The following is a 22949-nucleotide window of genomic DNA, read 5'->3' on the forward strand; positions in this document are numbered from 1 at the left end:
TCTTGTTTACATCACTGGATGTTAACTAATGTGTAAGGTATGGCATTTCAGGCCAGCTGGTGCTTCCAGAAACCTCTTTGTACATCAACCACTGGCCAAATAGAAGGCAAGTTTCCAGTCTTCCTCTCTTCCTTAGCCTACACCTATCCTGGTAAAAAATTACATAAAAAGTTCTGTTATTTTGTATTGTTTTTAACTAAAATGTGGTTTTAAAAAATTACTCTTGGCCCTGGCTGGTATGCTCAGTGGTTAGAGCATCCGCCTGTGCACCAAACAGCCATGGGTTCAATTCCCAGTCAAGGTACCTCGGTTGCAGCCACAGGTTCAATTCCCAGTCAAGGTACCTCGGTTGCAGGTTCCATCCCCAGCCCTGGTTGGGGCATGTGCAGGAGGCAGCCAAACTATATGTATCTCTCCCATCAATGTTTCTCTCTCTCTCTCCACCCCTCCCTCTCTCCTTCTACTCTCTCTAAAAATCAATGGAAAAAATACCCTTGGGTGAGGATTAACAAAAAAATTTACTCTTGGAAATGACTATGGCATAGTAATGTTGCTTTCTGTTGGGTGTCTTAAACCCATTTAGCTCAGTAACTGCAAGTAGGATTTTTTTTTCTTACTCTTATTCTTTTTTAAAACCTCATACTCTTTTAATATACTAGCTAAAACTATTACTTTTTCCATATGGTTAAGACGGAGGGATCCGTGAAATCAATTCAGGAAGAAATTACAAATTATTTTCAGGGCACAAGTGAGGATTCAATTTACAGTGTCAAATGGGCAGCAACTGAGAATCTTATTGTCTAGGTCCATTCATCACATGATCATAAACACATTGCTTAATCCATGTTTTTCCCCCATCTATAATTTGGCAATAGCTGCAAAATGCATACACGTCCACAGATGAAAGGTACCAGAAAGTACAACAGTAAAGCACTATTATTACCTTATTTATGTCCCAAAGAACCAGTTTGCTTTTAAGTTTGGCAAATTCATAGGCAGTCAGTCTCCCGATTCCATGTCCAGCTCCAGTGATCAGAACGATTTCTCCGGTGACTGATTTTCTCTTCTTAGGAATAAAAAGCTTCAGCAGAGATTCTAACATGAAGACGATCAGCAAGGGCAGCAGCAGGAGGCAGTTCAGAACGAATTTTAACATTTTTGAGGCTGCGAGGATTTGGTACGCTTACCAATCGCTCTAAATTGCCTTCAAGCGTTCCGTCTAACCCCAGAGAGAATAAAAGCAGCAGCAAGGAAGAGCTTCTTTATGAGAGAGAAACAAACAACTCTGAAACCGTTCCTTCCGCTGGGCCGGGCTTGGCGAGGTCCTCCGCAATTGGCTCCGGCTGCAGAGCGGGCGACGGCTCGCTGGCTCGGAGATCTGGGAGGGACAAAGTAGGGAGGAGAGCAAAAGTCAGTGATCTTTCACCCACTCTTTCTCGAGACCTCTGGGAGGGGGTGGGGAGTGGGGGTTAGTTGCCGCTTGTTTTCCCGCATTTGATACATTCATCTTAAAGTTACAAGGATAATTGATGGTGTCCGCAGTCCAGATGCTTCTTTGAAACTTGATGGTTGCCCATCACTAGTTAAGTGATGCAAATATAGTTGCCTGTCTTAAATGAATCCGGGGAGATGGCCAGTTGTTCTACCCCCGGCTGGGAAATGATGCTACATCACTTTTTACTTTGAGCTAAGCACGATTTTTTTGGAGGACCCAGGACAAATTATCGTTTCTGGGACAACGATAATCAACACCCTGATCATATTACAGGGGATTGTTTGCACAAGGAAGAGCTGCATATTTGGATAACCTTTTGCACTCAACCTATCAGAATTTGTGAAAACACACACACACACACACACACACACACACACATTACCCTTTAGTAATTGTATATTTATACAGGTTAATAAATTACTGCCTATAGAATGGTTAATAAATTAGAAAGAACTTTTTTGTCTAAAGAGTGTAATCTTTGGTTTAGTAGCCTATATATGTGAGTATTCAATATGTAACTGGTGTCTTAAAAAAATCCCAGCAATTGGTTATTGAAATAAAAGATCAAACTCTGGGCTTGTGTGCAGTTAAGAGCTTAGTGTTTGTTGCATGTATTTTTTTTTTTTTTCAATACGGTTCTTGACAGTAATTGAATTATAATTTTTTGCAAGACATTACAGTGCCTGGGAAGAGATTTTGTCAGGTGGTTATTACCCTTTTATATTTAAGAGGCAGAAAAATCACAAGAAATGGAAGTTCACAAGTAATTCATACTCCTATCTCTTATAAGCATCTCAACACTGTTATATGGGATGAAGGGATAGTAACAGTCTTGCAAAAGTAGCATTCCACCATGGAGTTCTTGAAGTCTGAATCTCATCTGCAACTCGTTCTTAAAGTTGACTATGAAAGTTCCCCCAGCAAGTAAAAATTTGGAGCTGGACACAGGGTCAGTGTTTGTCAAACTTGTAGAAAGAATCATATTTTCCATGGTGACCTAGTATATGTATATGTGTTTGCTTTTGTATATGTCAACTTTAATATATATTGACACTCTGACTCTATTTTTTTTCTATTAAAATTTTTTATTAAGTACAAACTGGGTAGTTTTGACTCACCAAGTTGACCAAGGAAAGAACTCAGTGTTTGGAAACATTCATACTTGAATGCCATATGTGTATGTGATCTCACCTCCCTGACCATGTGTTCTAATTTGTAAAACTGGGATGATACTAATACCCTACAGGATTCTTGTGAAATTCCAATAAGTTAACATAAAGCACAGTACTTTATCTACTATTCAACTCTATATGAATTAAAACTGACACTAATATAATTACAAAGTGAATGGGTGTTTTGTTTGTTTCTTAAATCCTCACTCAAGGACATGCTTAGAGAAAGGAAAGAACAGAGAGAGAGAGAGAGAGAGAGAGAGAGAGAGATTTAGAGAGAGAAGAAAGGAACATTGATATGAAATGTGCCCTGACCAGGAATCAAACAGGCAGCCTGTCTGGTATGACTCAGTGGATTGAGCATCTCCCCATGGACTGAGAGGTCCTGGTTCAATTCTCAGTCAGGGCACATGCCTAGGTTTTTGGGGGACATGCAGGAGGCAGGTGATCGATGTTTCTACCTCTATCTCCCTTCCTCTTTCTAAAGAAATCAATAAAACATATTTTGAAAAAAAACAGGCAACCTTTTGGTGCACGGGATGACGCTCAACCAACTGAGACACTCTGACCAGGTATGAATGGTTTTGTGAGTGATGATTAGCTGCTAATCTGATACAATGGTAAAGTATATGATTTTATTAAAAGGGTGGGCAAAAAGTATGTTACAGTTGTTTGTATGGAAAGACAGGAAGATTATGAGTATTAAATAGCTTTATTAACTCAAAAGAGTAAACTGTGTTTCGTGTACTCTCGACTATAAACCTACTTTTGCCTACCCCTGTATATTTGTGGTTTTTAAAAAAATGCCTTTCATTAGGAAAGTTTAATATGTTTTATATGTGGAACATCTTAATTTCATACTGCCTTTCCACTTGTTGAAGTGGCATTAAAAAGAAAAAAGATCCCTAGCCAGTTTGGCTCAGTGGTTGAGCGTCGGCCTGTGGACAAGAGAGTCCCTGGTTCGGTTCCTGCTAGGGGCACGTACCACAAAAAAAAAAAAGAAAGAAAGAAAGAAAAAAGAATAAAGAGTTCCTCAACAATGTTTTGAGCACTTACTATGTCTAGCCAGGCATTATGCTGAATGCTGTACATAACCTAAACAGTTCATTTTATCCTCTCAATAACCTTAAGCAGTAGGCTCAACTGAGATCTCTATTACATGAATGAAGAAATAAAGGATTAAGGAAAGTAATCCTTCAGGTGGCCTCTGAAAATGGTTCGCTATTCACTTGACCCAGAAAACTCCACAAAATCATGCAAGTCAAGAGTTTCAAATCTTCGTGTTCACTTTAAAAACACTCGGGAAACTGCCCAGGCCATCAAAGGTATGGCATGCAACTAGAAATCAATTGCAACAAGAATATGCAAAAACATTTGAAAACCTGGAGGCTAAATAATATGTTATTGAACAATGAATGAGTTAGCATGGAGATCAAGGAAGAAATTTAAAACTTCCTGGAAAACAATGAAAATGAACATACAACAACACAAAATCTATGGGATGCAGCAAAAGCAGTTCTGAGAGGGAAGTTCATAGCACTACAGGCCTACCTCAAAAAGCAAGAAAAATGTCTAATAGACTATCTAACCTCACAACTTAAAGAACTAGAGAGCAAACAGAAAGAAAACCCCAGAGTAAGTAGAAGGAAGGAAATAGTAAAGATCAGAGTAGAAATAAATGACATAGAGACCAAAAAAAAAAAAAACAATTCAAAGGATCAATGAAACAAAGAGCTGGTTTTTCAAAAGATAAACAAGATTGATGGACCCTTAGCTAGACTCACCAAGAAACAAAGAGAGAGAACCCAAATACACAAAATCAGAAATGAAAGAGGAGAAATAATAACTGACACCACAGAAATACAAAGGATTGCTAACAGATATTATGAACAATTATACGGCAACAAGTTCGACAATCTAAGCGAAATGGACAAATTTCTAGAAACACATAGTCTCCCAAAACTGAACCAGGAAGAAATAGAAAACTTGAACAGACCAGTAACAACCAAAGAAATTGAAGATGTAATCAAGATTATCCTAAGCAAAACAAGCCAAACAGAGAAAGACAAGTATCATATGATCTCACTTACTTGTGGAATATAATTAACATAACAGTCTGAGGAATGGGGTAGTCCCAGAGACGTGAAAGGGGGGTACAGACTGACAATCCCCAAAAGAGGGGGTAGTGGGGGGAGAGATAAACCACAAAACTTATATGCATGTATGCATGAACAATGGACATGGACAACAAAGCTGAGGACAGGGCGGGGAGGGAGGGGGAGGGGGGAATCAGTGGAGGGAAAAAGAGAAACATCTGTAACAAAAGTAAATTAATTAATAAAAAAAAAAAGAAAGAAAGAAAAGTAGGCAAATCATCTGAGGTGATAGTATAAATGGTAGAGTTGAATTTAAGCCTAGACCAATAGGACTGTGCTAGATCGCCTTCTTTCTCAGGTAAAAAAGAAAAGCGAATCCAGTTCTAAATCACTGTGAAAATCCAAAAGGATCCTAACTCCCACTATTTGCAACTCCAACAGGTAACTTAACTGACTAATTAGCAGGCAAGAGTGCAGCTGTTTAAAACAATAAATTTTAATCCTGCCAAGGTTTTTATTAGCTATGGGATATCAGGTTAATTACTTACCATCACCTGAGGTCTTAGTTACTTTATCTGTAAAATGGATATATTAGCAGCTTGGCTGAGTGAATGAGATATTTAAACAGCACAGAGCATGACATCTCATAAACAAGTGTACATGATGAATGATAGCTATGACCATAGCTGAACGTATCATCTGTAAGGTTCTGGCTCTATGGAATCCTAGTGGATTCAGGGCAAAAGGCCACCCTACTCAGCAGTTACAAAAGCTTTTCTTCTCCCTGTTACTCTACAAAACACTGAGGAAGAACATCCAGAATTGATTGCCAGCTTGTGTTAAAGGAGCTACTTCAAAGATTTCCTATCATTCTGGGGTAGAAGCCTTCCACTTGGCCCTGTATTCTGGATTTGAGAGCTGGAGGGAGTTAGATGTTAGCTCGTCCAGCCACACCTGTTTTTGTTGGTTTTTTAAGTAATGGATCTATGAATTCAATGTAATGAGTATATCTGGTTTTAAAATGATTCAGCTGGGTAGATATTAAAAATGCACAGTCTTTAGTCTGACTTTGTCTAACTCCTCAGATCAACTACTTTTAATCCATGTAGCTGTCTATTGCAGAGGTGACTTTAAAGTCTCTAATGAAGGCTCACAGTGCCATTTCCTGATTAGTCAATAGTAGACGCTATCAGTTTTCTCTTGTAACAGCTGAGGATATAGCTCACTCCTCCCCTAACTCCATCCTCCCTATATAAATATTCCCAATATATATGTCATTATCTTTACTACTTTTATGTGGTTATATTGAAAACGTCTACACTTTTTATGTCTTATTCCAGCAACTAGCTTCTGAAATTTTTGGCTCCTGATTTTATAAGAGGAGGGTATGCCCTATTCTTTTCTCAGCTGTCCATTTCCACCTTCCAGCTAAAATTTCATTTATTGTACTACCCATGAATCTATTGACTCTATTAGCCAAACTTTATTCATCCAGATGTTTCTATTATTTCCTTTTGGATATTGTACTAGGCTGTTTCAAAGCTGTGCAACTACTATTTTTTAGCATCTTCTCTGTGTCAGGCAAGTACTTCTCTTTCTAACTTCTCTAACATCTCCTTCTCTATTTCTAACTTTTTCACCAAATTCTCTTTTGCCTCTATTTCAATTCACTTCAGAAAGCATTTATTGAGTTTCTGTGTGTGCCAGTAGCTGTGCAAAGCAGTAGCTGTGGAAATATTAAACTTAGAAGAAGCAAACAGTCCAATGGATGAAATACATATGCAAAATGATGAATGCTGAACAGTGTAGAAAGTGCTATAGAGAATAAGACTAGGGTCAATGAAGGCTCAAAGAAAGAAGCAGTCACTTCTCCATATACAGCCTAAGGAAAGCTTCACAGGCAAACTTACATTAATGCACAGGCAGAGAAGGGAGAGCACTCACAGCAGATGGTACTGGGTGTGCACGGACAAGATGAGTATGACATGGCATGTTCTGGAAGCGGATAAGATTCCAAGGGGGAGAGATGGGAGATCAGACAGAGGAGGTGGATTGTGGCCAAGTCTTGTAGGGCTTTCTATGTTGGACTAGCATATGCTATCCAGTTGGACATCAGGAGTATTGATACATTTTAAACAGTAGGATAACATGATTGAATCCTTCATTTACATAGCAAATTACTACATCACATTTGTGCCAATGATTGGGATAGGTTCTGGGTTTGAAGGGCATTGCAACATGGTAGCAGAGGTTAAGAGCAATGATTTTGGAGCCAAATTGCCAGAGTTTAAATTCTGGCTCTATTATTACTAGATTCCGGACTTGGACAAGTTAGTTAATCCTTCTGGACCTCATTTTCCTCACCTATAAAACACAGATAAGAATAGAATGAACTTTTAGAATTGCTGTGAAGATAAATCTATTAATATACAGAAAACACTTAATAGATGAGTGTGCTATCATTATTGTTGTTATAATTTTGAATAAAACCATTTGTGAATTATTATTTTTTTAATCCTCACCTGAGGATATATATTTTTCCCCATTGATTTTCAGATAGAGTGGGAGGGAGGGAGGAGTTAGTTGGGGAAACATTGATGTCAGAGAGACACATCGATTGGTTGCCTCCCGCACAATCCCAAACAGGTACATGCCCTTGACTGGGAATCAAATCTGCGACTCTTTGGTCCCCCAGCAGACACTCTAATGGCTAAGCCAAATTGGCCAGGGCTGTCTTGTGAATCATTTACCCTAATGGGGAATGTAGAAAATGAAGCCATAACACATATGAATATATAATTATAAACTTACTATTATGAAAATTCTATGAAAGAGTCATCAGGGTGCATCGACAGAGAATAACAGGGAGGTGGGAGGTATGCCTTTTTTTTGGGGTGGCCAGAGGGGGCAATATTGAATCTGAAGTCTATAGAATGGGTCAAACACTCTTTTCTCTAGACATTTAACCTAAGCCCATAACTTCAATTTCCACCTCTCAGTGATTGCATCTCAGTTTTTTGTTTGTTTGTTTTTATCCTCACTTGAGGACATTTTTCCATTTCTTGTTCAGATAGAGTCCGGGGGAGAGAGAGGAAGAGAGAGAGAGAGAGAGGAATATCGACATGAAAGGGACACATCAAGTGGTTGCCTCCCACATGACCCAACCAGGGCCGGGGACAAACTGCAACCGAGGTACATGTCCTTAGCGGGAACCAAACCCGGGTCTCTCTGGACCGCAGGTTGACGCTCTAACCGCTGAGCAAAACTGACCAGGGCTGCATCTCAGTTTGCTCAGATTGCCCTAACAGAATACCACAGACCGGGTGGCTTATAAGCAACAGTAATGTATTTCTCACGGTTCTGGAGGCAGGTAGGTCTACGATCAAGGTCAGCAGATTTTACATCTGGTGAGATGCTGCATCCTGGTTCCCAGATGGCTGTCTTCTCTCTGTCTCCTCACGTGGCAGAAGGGCCAACTGAGTGAGCTATTTTGTAAGGTCACTAATCCCATTCTGGAGGGCTCTACTCTCATGATCTAAGCACCTTTCAAAGGCCCCAGCTCTAAACTCAATCACACTGGGGATCGGGTTTCAACATATGAATGTGGGAACACATAGGTATTCAATCTGTAGCAGAGTGACTCAGAGGTGCTCTTCTCTGGCCTAGACTGTTCTCTTGAACTTTATACCTTTACCCAACTTTTTTTTTTTTAATTCTTTTGTTTTGTGCTCCCTCAGTCCCCTGCGCTCAGTTTTTTGTTTTGTTTTTTCAGTTTGTAAAGTTCTAATTTTAATTTTGTTACAGATGTTTCTCCTTTTTTACCCCATTGACCCCCTCCTCTCCATCCCCCCACCCCGTCCCGGGCTTTGTTGTCCATGTCCATTGGTTATGCATACATGCATATAAGTTCTGTGGTTTATCTCTTCTCACGCCCCACCACTCCCTCTTCTGAGGATTGTCAGTCTGTACCCTACTTCGGTGTTTCTGGGTCTACCCTATTCCTCAGACTATTATATTCCATATATAAGTGAGATCATGTGGTATTTTTCTTTTTCTGCTTGGCTTGTTTCACTTAGGATAATACTTTCCAGGTTCCTGCATGTCGTCTCAAAGGATAAGAGATCTTTCTTTCTTATAGCTGCATAGTACTCCACTGTGTATATGTACCACTGCTTTTCTATCCATTCGTCTACTGATGGACACTTGGGCTGTTTCCAGATCTTAGCTATTGTAAATAGTGCTGCTATGAACATATATTAGGGGGGTACATATATTCTTTCTGATTGGTGTTTCAGGCTTCTTAGGGTATATTCCTAGAAGCGGGATCACTGGGTCAAATGGAAGTTCAATTTTTAATTTTTTGAGGTAACTCCATATTGTTTTCCATAGTGGCTACACCAGTCTGCATTCCCACCAGCAGTGTACTAGAGTCCCCTTTTCTCCACACGCTCGCCAACACTTGTTTGATGATTTGTTGATGGCGGCCATTCTGACAGGTGTGAGGTGATACCTCATTGTTGTTTTAATTTGCATCTCTCTGATGATTAGTGATGTTGAGCATTTCTTTATATGTCTCTTGGCCATTTGTACGTCCTGTTTGGAGAGGTGTCTATTCAGCTCCTCTGCCCATTTTTTAATTGGGTTCTTTGTCCGACTTTTGTTGAGTTGTATAAGTAATCTATATATTTTGGAAATTAACCCCTTATCTGATGTATCATTGGCAATGATGTTCTCCCATTCAGTGGGTTCCCTTTCCATTTTGATGGTTGTTTCTTTTGCTGTGCAGAAGCTTTTTAGTTTGATGTAGTCCCATGTGTTCATTTTTTCCTTTCTTTCTGTGTCAGTGAAAATTCTGCTGCATATCATGTCTGAAATTTTGTTGCCTACATTTTCTTCTAGAATTTTTATGGATTCACGGGTCACATTTAAGTCTTTTATCCATTTTGAGTTTATTTTTGTGTATGGCGTAAATTGATGGTCTAGTTTCATTTTTCTGCATGTCCAATTTTCCCAACACAATTTATTAAAGATGCTGTCCTTACTCCACTGTATGCTCTTGCCATCTTTGTCAAATATTAATTGAGCATATTGCCTTGGGTCTATTTCTGGGTTCTCTGTTATGTTCCACTGGTCTATATGCCTGTTCTTGTGCCAGTACCAGGCTGTTTTGATTACAGTGGCTTTGTAATATAACCTGATATCTGGTATTGTGATCCTACCTACTTTGTCCTTCTTTTTCAAAATTGCTGAGGCTATTCGGGGTCTTTTAGGTTCCATATGAATTTTTGAAGTATTTGTTCTAGTTCTGTGAAATATGTCATTGGTATTTTGATGGGGATTGCATTGAATCTATAGATTGCTTTGAGTAATATGAACATTTTTTTTTTTTAATCCTCACCCTAGGATATTTTTTCCATTTTTTTGTTCAGGTAAAGTGGGAGGGAGAGAGAAGGAGAGAGAGAGAGAGAGAAACATCGATGTGAAAGGGACACATCCAGTGGCTGCCACCCGCACGACAAACCAGGGCCGGGGACAAACTGCAACCGAGGCACATGCCTTTAGCGGGAACCGATCCCGGGTCTCTCGGGACCGCAGGCCGATGCTCTAACCACTGAGCCAAACCGGCCAGGGCAATATGGATATTTTAATGATGTTAATTCTTCCAATCCATGAACAAGGTATGTGCTTCCACTTTTTTATATCTTCCTCTATTTCTTTTTTCAATGTCCTGTAGCTTTCTGCAAATAGGTCCTTTATTTCTTTGGTTAAGTTTATTCCTAGATATCTTAATTTTTTTGCCGCGATGGTAAATGGGATTGTTTTTTCAGTTTCTCTTTCTGAGGTTCATCATTGGTGTATAAGAGTGCCATCGATTTCTTGATGTTAATTTTGTATCCTGCTACTTTGCCAAATTTATTTATTAAGTCTAGTAGATTTTTGATGGAGTCATTAGGGTTTTCCATGTATAATATCATGTCATCTGCAAATAATGACAGTTTCACTTCCTCCTTTCCAATTTGGATCCCTTTTATTTTTTCTTCATGTCTGATTGCTGTGGCTAAGACTTCCAGTACTATGTTAAATAAGAGTGGTGAAAGTGTGCATCCTGTCTTGTTCCTATTCTTAAGGGAAATGCTTTTAGTTTCTGTCCATTGAGTATGATGCTGGCTGTAGGTCTTTCATATATGGCCTTTATTATGTCGAGATATGATCCCTCTATTCCCACATTACTGAGCGTTTTTATCAGAAATGCATGCTGGATTTTGTCAAATGCTTTTTCAGCGTCTATTGATATGATCATGTGGTTTTTATTCTTCATTTTGTTTATGTGGTGTATCACATTTATTGATTTGTGAATATTGTACCAGCTTTGCATCCCTGGGATGAATCCCACTTGGTCATGGTGGATAATTTTTTTGATGTATTGCTGGATTCAATTTGCTAGTATTTTGTTCAGGATTTTGGCATCTATGTTCATCAGGGATATGGGCCTGTAGTATCTTTTTGTCGAGTCTTTTTCTGGTGTTGGAATTAGAATTATGCTGGCCTCATAAAACGAGTTTGGAAGTCTTCCTTCTTCTTGAATTTTTTGAAATAGTTTGAGGAGAATGGGTGTTAGTTCTTTTTTGAATGTTGGGTAAAACTCCCTTGTGAAGCCATCTGGGCATGGGCTTTTGTTTCCTGGGAGAGTCTTGATTACCTCTTTAATTTCCTTCGTTGTTATTGGTCTGTTCAAGTTTTCTGTCTCTTCCCGGTCCAGTTTTGGGAGACTGTGTGTTTCTAGAAATTTGTCCATTTTGCTTAGATTGTCGAATTTGTTGCCATATAATTGTTCATAGTAGCTGTTAATGATCTTTTGTATTTCTGTGGTATCAGTTGTTATTTCTCCTCTTTCATTTCTGATTTTGTGTATTTGGGTTCTCTCTCTTTGTTTCTTGGTGAGTCTAGCTAAGGGTCCATCGATCTTGTTTATCTTTTTGAAAAACCAGCTCTTTGTTTCATTGATCCTTTGAATTGTTTTTTTTGGTCTCTATGTCATTTATTTCTGCTCTGATCTTTACTATTTCCTTCCTTCTACTTGCCCTCGGGTTTTTTTGTTTGTTTGTTTGCTTTTCAATTCTTTAAGTTGTGAGGTTAGGTAGTCTATTAGAAATTTTTCTTGTTTTTTGAGGTAGGCCTGTAGTACTATGAACTTCCCTCTCAGAACTGCTTTTGCTGCATCCCATAGATTTTGTGTTGTTGTGTGTTCATTTTCATTGGTTTCTAGGAAGTTTGTAATTTCTTCGTTGATCTCCTCGGTAACCCATTCATTGTTTAATAACATGCTAGTTAGCCTCCATGTGTTCAAATGTCTTTGCATGTTCTTGTTCCAACTGATTTCTAGTTTCATGCTACTGTGATCTGAGAAAATGCTTGATATGATTTCAATCTTCTTGAACTTGTAGAGACTTAGTTTGTGCCCTCACATGTGGTCTATCTTTGAGAATGTCCCATGTGCACTTGAGAAGAATGTGAATTCTGTAGTGTTGGGGTGTAATTCTCTGTAGATATCTATTAAATCCATTTGGTCTAGTGCTTCATTTAGAGTCTCTGTTTCCTTGCTAATTTTTTTGTCTAGAGGATCTATCCAGTGGTGTCAATGGGGTGTTGAAGTCCCCGGCTATGATTGTATTGCTGTTGATTTCTCCTTTGAAGTCCTCCAGAAGATTTTTAATATATTTTGATGCTCTTATATTGGGTGCATATATGTTTATCAAGGTTGTATCTTCCTGTTGGATAGATTCTTTCAATATTATGTAGTGGCCTTCTTTGTCTCTAGGTATGGCCTTCATTTTGAAATCTATTTTATCAGATAAGAGTATTGCTACCTCCGCTTTTTTTTTTTTTTGCCATTTGCTTGGAAGATTTTTTTCCACCCCTTCACTTTCAACCTATGTGAGTCTTTTGTTGTGAGGTGGGTCTCTTGTAAACAACATATAGATGAGTCATGCTTTCTTATCCACTCAGCTACTCTTTGTCTTTTTATGGGACCATTCAGTCCATTTACATTTAAGGTGATTATTGATATGTAATTATTTATTGCCATTTTTTTTTGTTTGTTTAGTTTGGTTATATTTTTCTTTCTATTTCTTCTACTAATTACAGCAGTCCTTTTAACATTTCTTGCAGTGCTGGTTTGATTCTAATGTATTTCCTTAGCCTTTTTTTTGTCTGGGAAGCTCTTTATTTGACCTTCTATTTTGAATGACAGCCTTGCTGACTTTTACCCAACTTTTTTTTTTTTTATCCTCACCCGAGGACACTTTTTCATTCTTTGTTCAGATAGAGCAGGAGGGAGGGAGAGAGAGAGAGAGAGAGAGAGAGAGAGAGAGAAACATCGATGTGAAAGGGACACACCGAGTGGCTGCCACCTGCACGACCAACCAGGGCCGGGGACAAACTGCAACCGAAGTACGTGCCCTTAGCGGGAACCGAACCCGGGTCTCTCCGGACCGCAGGCCGACGCTTTAACCGCTGAGCCAAACCGGCCAGGGCTTTACCCAACTTTTCATTGAACATTTATATCTTAGGTTCTCTCACAACCACAAGCTCAGTATATTTAACTAAACTCTATCTTCTTCTTAAAGACTAAGGAAAATGCCATTCCAACAACTTCTTTTCACTCATATTTTTGCACCATCTGTGCAATAACCAAATGTGTAATAACCAAATACAACCCCAGCGACATATGTACTATGAAAGAACATGGAAAGACAAAGTCATCTAGTTTACAAAACTACTACTTCATCAAAAGGTTAATTTTATTATATAACTATATAGTAAGCTTACTTCTGTTCCTGGGTTTAGGAGGCCTCGGGTATGAGAGAGTAGAGAAGTGGCAGCAGCTTGATGTAATGTAGCATCTTTAAAATATTTTATCAGGATCCATAGAAAGAAATATATTTTACACTGGGAATCAAACATATGTGCAAGTGCAAAGGCCCTGAGACAGGATGTGCCTGGCATGTTTGCATGAAACACATATGGCATTTAAAGTCAGACTGGCCTGGGTTTTGTGACCCTGCACATACCAGTCAAAGTCTAGGGCAAAGAACTAAATATTTGTTTCTAGGTTTTTGTTTTGTTTGTTTTTTAGCTTGGAGACAATTAGATTTAAAAAATAGTTTTTAAAACTTATGCTTCCCTTTATTTGAAATTACTGAACAAAAAATAATTTCAGTGAATTACTATTGAAGTATGACTTTGGGAATTAACATTAAATATAATTAATTATATTAATACTTAATATGATCCCTCTCCCCCCAATCACACATTATCCTGGAGATCATAGTTATCCAGGCCTCTGTTTTGCCCTCTGGTCCATTTTAACCCTCAGCTGAGAACCAGTTCTTCAAGCCCAGTGGGTCCTAGTAGGTCCCTCATTTGTAATCGGAGCACCATAACTTGAATGTACACGGTGCACTTCCTCCCTGGGAAATGGTTTGAAGGAAGTGTTGACTTTGTGGCAGGCTTGTTTCAAACTCGTCTCCTTATTTTCTAATCATACCCAATGTTGACAGTAGTATAAGCTCGTATCTTTCATTCAGTCTTCAGCTTTTCATTGTAATTTTTTTGGTAGAATAAGAGATTAATGAATGATATTTAAATGTTTTCTTAATAATAGGGCAGCAAATAACAATTGAATGGTATTTGGGAGGTAACTGAAATCTTAATCCCTAGATTCTCTTAACAAATAGTACAATTTTATTAACCTGGAAGAGTAAGTCTAATTCAATGCCCTGTATTGTAAAGATGATGAGACTGTATTAATTGAACCAAAGAAAGGAGGATCAAAGAAGCACAAAAGTTAATAATTTCTAAGAATAATTTCCATAGTAGTGGAAAGTTTCAGCAAACAGTGATCTGTAACCCTGATGACCAGTAAGCAATAACCCTATAAGGAAATTATCTAAGTTTGTGCTCTAAGGAAAGTAAATTCAGTAAACTCATCTGTGAGATTATAAAGTTGTCAAACCAAATATATGTTAAAGCAGTTGGTCTGAACGTATAAACTTCTTTTCTGCCTCATAAATGAGACCTAAATTTGAACCTGGATTTCTTATCTAAGAACTTCTCATATGTACTGTGCAAACCGTGCAGTTTTTAATCCAGGATTTGATAAAGGTTGCTATTTACACTTTGCACCAGAATTTAATGCTATTTTTAATGTAATTTGCTTACCATTGTCTGTAACTCGGTGACTCAGAGTGTACCTTGTACTAGGAGAAATAGGTTCAGAGTCTTTCCTATAATCTCCTCCTTCATTTTGTTCTAACTTGTTTTCCTCTTCAGGCTACTATGAATATTCATTTAACAGGAAAATACTCCCCTATAAAGAGATGAGGGAGTAAATAGGAGAGCATACAGGGTTATTTGTCCTTGACTTGTAACCCTGAGAATTAGAGTGCATTTGATTAATTCAGCTCCTTTTCCCCACTACTGAGCAGTTTACTTCATTGTGAGCAAAAGCCCTCCACACTCTTCCTTTTCGTCGCCTTGGTTTTCTGCAGCCTTCCAAGCCACAGAGGGGTTCAGACCTTTGTTTTCCCTGCAGCTTCCAAGGCCCTTTGTCTTGTGATCTCTCCTGTGTGAATTTTAAGATTCTATTTGATGTGCCTTACTATCCACCTGCCAGTGTCCTCTGAGAACTGCCAAGTCCACTGCTATTGTGCAATGGTTAAAAACAGTTACATGTTGGAGACCAATGTGCAGAGAAGAGACTAGAATAAGGCCAGAATGTGATAGATTGGTCTTTTCCTCAGTTCTCTTCACCACCCACTCCCAGGGTTATAGTCACGATCTTGGTATTCCTAGGAACTACCTCACATCCCCACCTCCATTCAGAGCCTCCCACACTCACCACCAGCCCTGCCTGCCGACTGGTGTCCTTCCATCAGCTGACTCATTCACTTCCTGATTACTCCACTCAGTCCCTCCCTCCTCTCCTCACTCAGCTTTGATCCAGGCCCCTTCACTGCAATCAATTAGCCTTTCTCACTCCTTCCATTAGACTTGCCTAGTGACAATCCAGCTCTGCTTAAAACCTGCTGTTTTCTACTCTATGCTTGCACCAAGAAGCTGAGTACTTCTGGGGGGAAAATCTGTTGAAAACAAGATAGCTGGCCCCAAATGGAGTCAGTGATGCTAAGCCTCATGTCACCAAGCTGGGACTTTTTTTAAATCCTCACCTGAGGAGATTTTTCCATTTTTTGTTCAGATAGAATGGGAGAGAGAGAGAGAGAGGAAGACAGAGAGAGACAGAGAAACATCTACAAGAAAGGGACACATCGAGTGGTTGCCATCTGCACGACCAGCCATGGTCAGGGCAAAACTGCAACCAAGGTACGCGCCCTTAGCAGGACCCAAACCCGGGTCTCTCTGGACCACAGGCTGATGCTCTAGTATCTGAGCCAAACCGGCTTGGGCAGCCAAGCTGGGACTTAATACCTAACTTAATTACAGTTTCAGCTTCTGCCAGGAATGGAACCTTAAACCAGTCACCCTGGAATTACCTGGTCAGCACTAGTGAAGTAATCTGCCTGATAGACTAGAACCCTGCCCCACCCCCCCTCCATCCTATAGGAAGATGACTTTGCCACAACCAGTCTGCTTTTTGCCAGGAGTGTAACTTCTTTGTCCCACTCCCTTTTGCCTATAGAAGTCTTTCATTTCATAAAGCTCCTCAGAGCTCCTTTCTATATGCTCAATGGGATGCGGCCTGATTCACGAATCATCAAATAAACCTAATAAGATCTTTAAAATGTACCCAGTTGAATTTTGCTTTTCACAAAACAAATAAACAACCTCAACCAAGTGGAGAGAATTTGTGAACACCAATTTCAGCTGAGTGTGTAGTCCTCCCTGGGAGGAAATTTCCGATAATGCTTCCTTCTCACTCTCTGAAAGAGACCATATCTCATGTTGTCCTCTCTCTTCAAACTACCTATGCTCCCTTTCCTACCCTTACTCTCCCCTGATGAACCTATCTCAATTGACAAATAGAAGCAACCATAAGGAATGTTTATCCTCATTGTCCAGCCACCAAATCACTCAACTCTCTGCACCTGACCACAGGCTTTCTGCCTCCTCTCCCGTTCCTCTGGATGGAGATCCCTGCTCCTATGTCATCATCAGGGAAACTCCCCCAGTGGACACTGGGTCCCATCCTTCCTGCTGCTCCCGCCTTTCCATTGTGCTGAAGAATTTCACTTCTGAAATTACTTCCTTTTCTTCCTGTTGGAACCGATTTTTTTTTTTTTTTTTTGTATTTCAGTTTTTATTTAAAATTTTTAATGTGGACATTATTGTAGGTGTTCCCCTTTTCCCCCACCTTTGCCCACCTCCAACTACCCCAACTCCTCCTTCCTTGGTCTTCAGCAAACTATTATCATGTCCATGGGATATACATATATGTTCTTTTTTTAATTAATTAATTTATTTATTTTTCTTACAGATGTTTCTCCTTTTTCCTCCACTGATTCCCTCCTCCCTATCCCTCCCCATCCTGTCCCCAGCTTTGTTGTCTATGTCCATTGTTCATGCATACATGCATATAAGTTCTCCCCCCCACCCCCCTTCTGGGGATTGTCAGTCTGTACCCCACTTCCACGTCTCTGGGACTACCCCATTCCTCAGACTGTTATGTTCATTATATTCCACAAATAAGTGAGATCATATGATACTTGTCTTTCTGTTTGGCTTGTTTCGCATAGGATGACACTTTTCAGGTCCCTCCATGTCGTCTCAAAGGATAAGAGATCTTTCTTACAGCTGCATAGTACTCCACTGTGTACATGTACCACAGCTTTGTTATCCATTCATCTACTGATGGACATTTGGGCTGTTTCCAGATCTTAGCTATTGTAAATAGTGCTGCTACAAACATAGGAATACATATATTCTTTCTGACAGGTGTTTCAGGCTTCTTAGGGTATATTCCTAGAAGCGGGATCACTGGGTCAAATGGAAGTTCAATTTTTAATTTTTTGAGGTAACACCATATTGTTTTCCACAGTGGCTGCACCAGTCTGCATTCCCACCAGCAGTGTACTAGAGTCCCCTTTTCTCCACACCCTCGCCAACACTTGTTGTTTGATGATTTGTTGATGGCGGCCATTCTAACAGGTGTAAGGTGATACCTCATTGTTGTTTTAATTTGCATCTCTCCGATGCTTACTGATGTTGAGCATTTCCTCAAATGTCTCTTTGCCATTTGTACGTCCTGTTTGGAGAGGTGTCTATTCAGCTGCTCTGCCCATTTTTTAATTGGGTTCTTAGTCTTTCTTTTGTTGAGTTGTATGAGCACTCTATATATATTGGAGATTAACCCCTTATCTGATATATCATTGGCAATTATGCTCTCCCATACAGTGGGTTGCCTTTCCATTTTGATGATTGTACCTTTTGCTGTGCAGAAGCTTTTGAGTTTGATGTAGTCCCATGTGTTCATTTTTTCCTTTCTTTCTGTTGCCTTAGGTGATGTATCAGTGAAAATTCTGCTGCGTATGATGTCTGAAATTTTGTTGCCTACATTTTCTTTTAGGATTTTTATGGATTCATGAGTCACATTTAAGTCTTTTATCCATTTTGAGTTTATTTTTGTGTATGGTGTAAGTTGATGGTCTAGTTTCATTTTTCTGCATGTAGCTATCCAATTTTCCCAACACCATTTATTAAAGAGGCTGTCTTTACTCCACTCTATGCTCTTGCCACCTTATCAAATATTCATTGAACATATTACCTTGGGTCCATTTCTGGGTTCTCTGTTCTGTTTCACTGGTTTATATGTCTGTTCTTGTGCCAGTACCAGGCTGTTTTGATTACAGTGGCTTTGTAGTATAACCTGAAATCTGGTAATGTGATCCCTCCAACTTTGTCCTTCTTTTTCAAGATTGCTGTGGCTATTCGAGGTCACTTTTGGTTTCATATGAACTTTTGAAGTATTTGATCTAGTTCTGTGGAATATGTTGGTATTTTGATGGGGATTGCATTGAATCAATAGATTGCTTTGGGTAATATGGACATTTTAATTATGTTAATTCTTCCAATCCATGAACAAGACATGTGCCTTTACTTTTTTATATCTTTCTCTATTTCTTTTTTCAGTGACCTTTAGTTTTCTGCGAATAGGTACTTTATTTGTTTGGTTAAGTTTATTCCTAGGTATCTTAATTTTTTGCCGTGATGGTAAATGGGATTTTTTAATTTATTTATTTATTTCTCTTTCTGTGAGTTCATCATTGGTGTACAAGAGTGCCATCGATTTCTTAACGTTAATTTTGTGTCCTGCTACTTTGCCAAATTCATTTATTAAGTCTAGTAGATTTTTGATGGAGTCTTTGGGGTTTTCTACATATAGTATCATGTTATCTGCGAATAATGACAGTTTCACTTCCTCCTTTCCAATTTGGATCTCTTTTATTTTTTCTTTATGTCTGATTGCTGTGGCTAAGACTTCCAGTACTATGTTAAATAAGAGTGATGAAAGTGGGTATCCTGTCTTGTTCCTGTTCTTAAGGGAAATGTTTTAGTTTCTGTCCATTGAGTATGATGCTGGCTGTAGGTCTTTCATATATGGCCTTTATTATGTCGAGATATGATCCCTCTATTCCCAGATTGCTCAGCATTTTTTCAGAAATGGTGCTGAATATTGTCAAATGCTTTTTCAGCATCTATTGATATGATCAGATGATTTTTATCTTTTATTTTGTTAATGTGGTGTATCACATTTATTGATTTTCGAATATTGTACTAGCCTTGCATCCCTGGGATGAATCCCCTTGGTCATGGTGAATAATTTTTTTGATGTATTGCTGGATTCAATTTGCTAGTATTTTGTTCAGGATTTTGGCGTCTATGTTCATCAGGGATATTGGCCTGTAGTTTTCTTTCTTCGTAGTTTCTTTTTCTGGTGTTGGAATTAGAATTATGCTGGCCTCATAAAACGAGTTTGGAAGTCTTCCTTCTTCTTGAATTTTTTGAAATAGTTTGAGGAGAATGGGTGTTAGTTCTTCTTTGAATATTCAGTAAAATTCCCTCGTGAAGCCGTCCGGGCCTGGGCTTTTATTTGCTGGGAGAGTCTTGATTACATCTTCAATTTTCTTAGTTGTTATTGGTCTGTTCAAGATTTCTATTTCTTCCCGGTTCAGTTTTGGGAGATTATGTGTTTCCAGAAATTTGTTCATTTTGCTTAGATTGTCGAGTTTGTTGTCGTACAATTGTTCATAATATCTGTTAACAATCCTTTGTATTTCTGTGGTGTCAGTTATTATTTCTACTCTTTCATTTCTGATTTTGTGTATTTGGGTTCTCTCTCTTTGTTTCTTGGTGAGTCTAGCTAAGGGTCCATCAATCTTTTTTATTTTATTTTTTAATGAATTATTTATTTTTTTGGTACAGATATTTTACCTTTTTTACCCCATTGGCACCCCCCATCCAACCCCACCTCCGCCCCATCCCCGGCTTAGTTGTCCATGTCCATTGGTCATGCATACATGCATATAAGTTCTGTGGTTTAACTCTTCCCCCCCCCCACACCTCCTCTTCTGAGGGATGTCAGTCTGTGCCCTACTTCCATGTTTCTGGGTCTACTGTATTCCTCAGACTGTTATGTTCATTATATTTCGTATATAAGTGAGATCATGTGGTATTTGTCTTTTTCTGCTTGGCTTATTTCACTTAGGATAATACTTTCCAGGTCCCTCCATGTCGTCTCAAATGATAAGAGATCTTTCTTTCTTACCGCTGCATAGTAATCCATTGTGTATATGTACCACTGCTTTTTTATCCATTCGTCTACTGATGGACACTTGGGCTGTTTCCAGATCTTAGCTATTGTAAATAGTGCTGCTATGAACATGGGGGTACATATATTCTTCCTGATTGGTGTTTCTGGCTTCTTAGGGTTTATTCCTAGCAGTGGGATCACTGGGTCAAATGGAAGTTCAATTTTTAATTTTTTGAGGTATCACCATCTTGTTTTCCATAGTGGCTGCACCAGTCTGCATTCCCACCAGCAGTGTATCAGAGTCCCCTTTTCTCCACACCTTCACCAACACTTGTTGTTTGATGATTTGTTGATGGCGGCCATTCTGACAGGTGTGAGGTGATACCTCATTGTTGTTTTAATTTTCATCTCTCTGATGATTAGTGATGTTGAGCATTTCTTCATATGTCTTTTGGCCATTTGTATGTCCTGTTTGGAGAGGTGTCTATTCAGCTCCTCTGCCCATTTTTTAATTGGGTTCTTTGTCTTCCTTTTGTTGAGTTGTATGAGCACTCTATATATATTGGAAATTAACCCCTTATCTGATACATCATTGATAATGATGTTCTCCCATACAGTGGGTTGCCTTTCCATTTTGATGATTGTTTCTTTTGCTCTGCTGAAGCTTTTTAGTTTGATGTAGTCCCATGTGTTCATTTTTTCCTTTATTTCTGTTGCCTTAGGTGATGTATCAGTGAAAATTCTGCTCCATATGATGTCCGAAATTTTGTTGCCTACATTTTCTTCTAGAATTGTTATGGATTCATGAGTCACATTTAAGTCTTTTGTCCATTTTGAGTTTATTTTTGTGTATGGTGTAAGTTGATGGTCTCGTTTCATTTTTTTGCTTGTAGCTGTCCAATTTTCCCAACACCATTTATTAAAGAGGCTGTCTTTACTCCACTGTATGCTCTTGCCACCTTTGTCAAATATTAATTGAGCATATTGCCTTGGGTCCATTTCTGGGTTTTCAGTTCTGTTCCACTGGTCTATCTGCCTGTTCTTGTGCCAGTACCAGGCTGTTTTGGTTACAGTCGCTTTGTAGTATAACCTGATATCTGGTATTGTGATCCCACCTACTTTGTTCTTCTTTTTCAAGATTGCTGTTGCTATTCGAGGTCTTTTTTGGTTCCATATGAACTTTTGAAGTATTTGTTCTAGTTCTATGAAATATGTCATTGGTATTTTGATGGGGATTGCATTGAATCTATAGATTGCTTTGGGTAGTATGGACATTTTAATGATGTTAATTCTTCCATTCCATGAACAGGGTATGTCCTTCCACTTTTTTCCATCAATATTTTTTATATTTTCAAAGAACCAGCTCTTTGTTACATTGATCCTTTGAATTGTTTTGTTGGTCTCTATGTCATTTATTTCTGCTCTGATCTTTACTATTTTCTTCCTTCTACTTACTCTGGGGTTTTATTTCTGTTTGCTTTCTAGTTCTCTAAGTTGTGAGGTTAGATAGTCTATTAGACATTTTTCTCGCTTTTTTTTTTTTTTATACTCACCCGAGGACATTTTTCCATTTTTTGTTCAGGTAGAGCAGGAGGGAGAGGAACAGAGAGAGTGAGAGAGAAACATCGATGTGAAAGGGACACATCGAGTGGCTGCCACCCGCACGACCGACCAGGGCCGGGGACAAACTGCAACCGAGGTACGCGCCCTTAGCGGGAACCGAACCTGGGTCTCTCCGGACCGCAGGCCGACGCTCTAACCGCTGAGCCAAACCAGCCAGGGCCTTGCTTTTTGAGGTAGACCTGTAGTGCTATGAACTTCCCTCTCAGAACTGCTTTTGCTGCATCCCATAGATTTTGTGTTGTTGTGTGTTCATTTTCATTGGTTTCCAGGAAGTTTGTAATTTCTTCCTTGATCTCCTCGGTAACCCATTCATTGTTAATAACATGGTATTTAGCCTTCATGTGTTCAAATGTCTTTGCATGTTCTTGTTGCAATTGATTTCTAGTTTCATGCCACTGTGATCTGAGAAGATACTTGATATGATTTCAATCTTCTTGAACTTGTAGAGACTTAGTTTGTGCCCTAACATTTGGTCTATCTTTGAGAATGTCCCATGTGCACTTGAGAAGAATGTGAATTCTGTAGTTTTGGGGTGTAATTCTCTGTAGATATCTATTAAATCCATTTGATCTAATGCTTCATTTAGAGTCTGTGTTTCCTTGTTAATTTTTTGTTTAGATGATCTATCCAGTGATGTTAGCAGGGTGTTGAAGTCCCCTGCTATGATTGTATTGCTGTCAGTTTCTCCTTTGAAGTCCTCCAACAGATTTTTAATATATGTTGGTGCTCCTAAATTGGATGCATTTATGTTTATCAAGGTTATATCTTCCTGTTGGATAGATCCTTTCAATATTATG

At 39.0% G+C, this 22949-nt stretch overlaps 1 protein-coding gene across 1 annotated transcript in view; it reads right to left on the bottom strand.

Moving 5' to 3' along the window:
* Positions 1-1268, bottom strand: part of LOC118619103 (estradiol 17-beta-dehydrogenase 11) — a 33901-nt gene extending 32633 nt beyond the window's left edge. Inside the window, exon 1 of the mRNA XM_036245803.1 lies at positions 944-1268. Coding sequence (XP_036101696.1) covers positions 944-1156 — 213 coding nt within the window. The 5' untranslated portion in view covers positions 1157-1268. The remainder of the gene's footprint in view (positions 1-943) is intronic.
* Between the last annotated feature and the right edge of the window lie 21681 nt (positions 1269-22949).

Source organism: Molossus molossus, unplaced genomic scaffold (assembly GCF_014108415.1).
Source record: "Molossus molossus isolate mMolMol1 unplaced genomic scaffold, mMolMol1.p scaffold_m16_p_1, whole genome shotgun sequence".
NCBI lineage: Eukaryota > Metazoa > Chordata > Mammalia > Chiroptera > Molossidae > Molossus > Molossus molossus.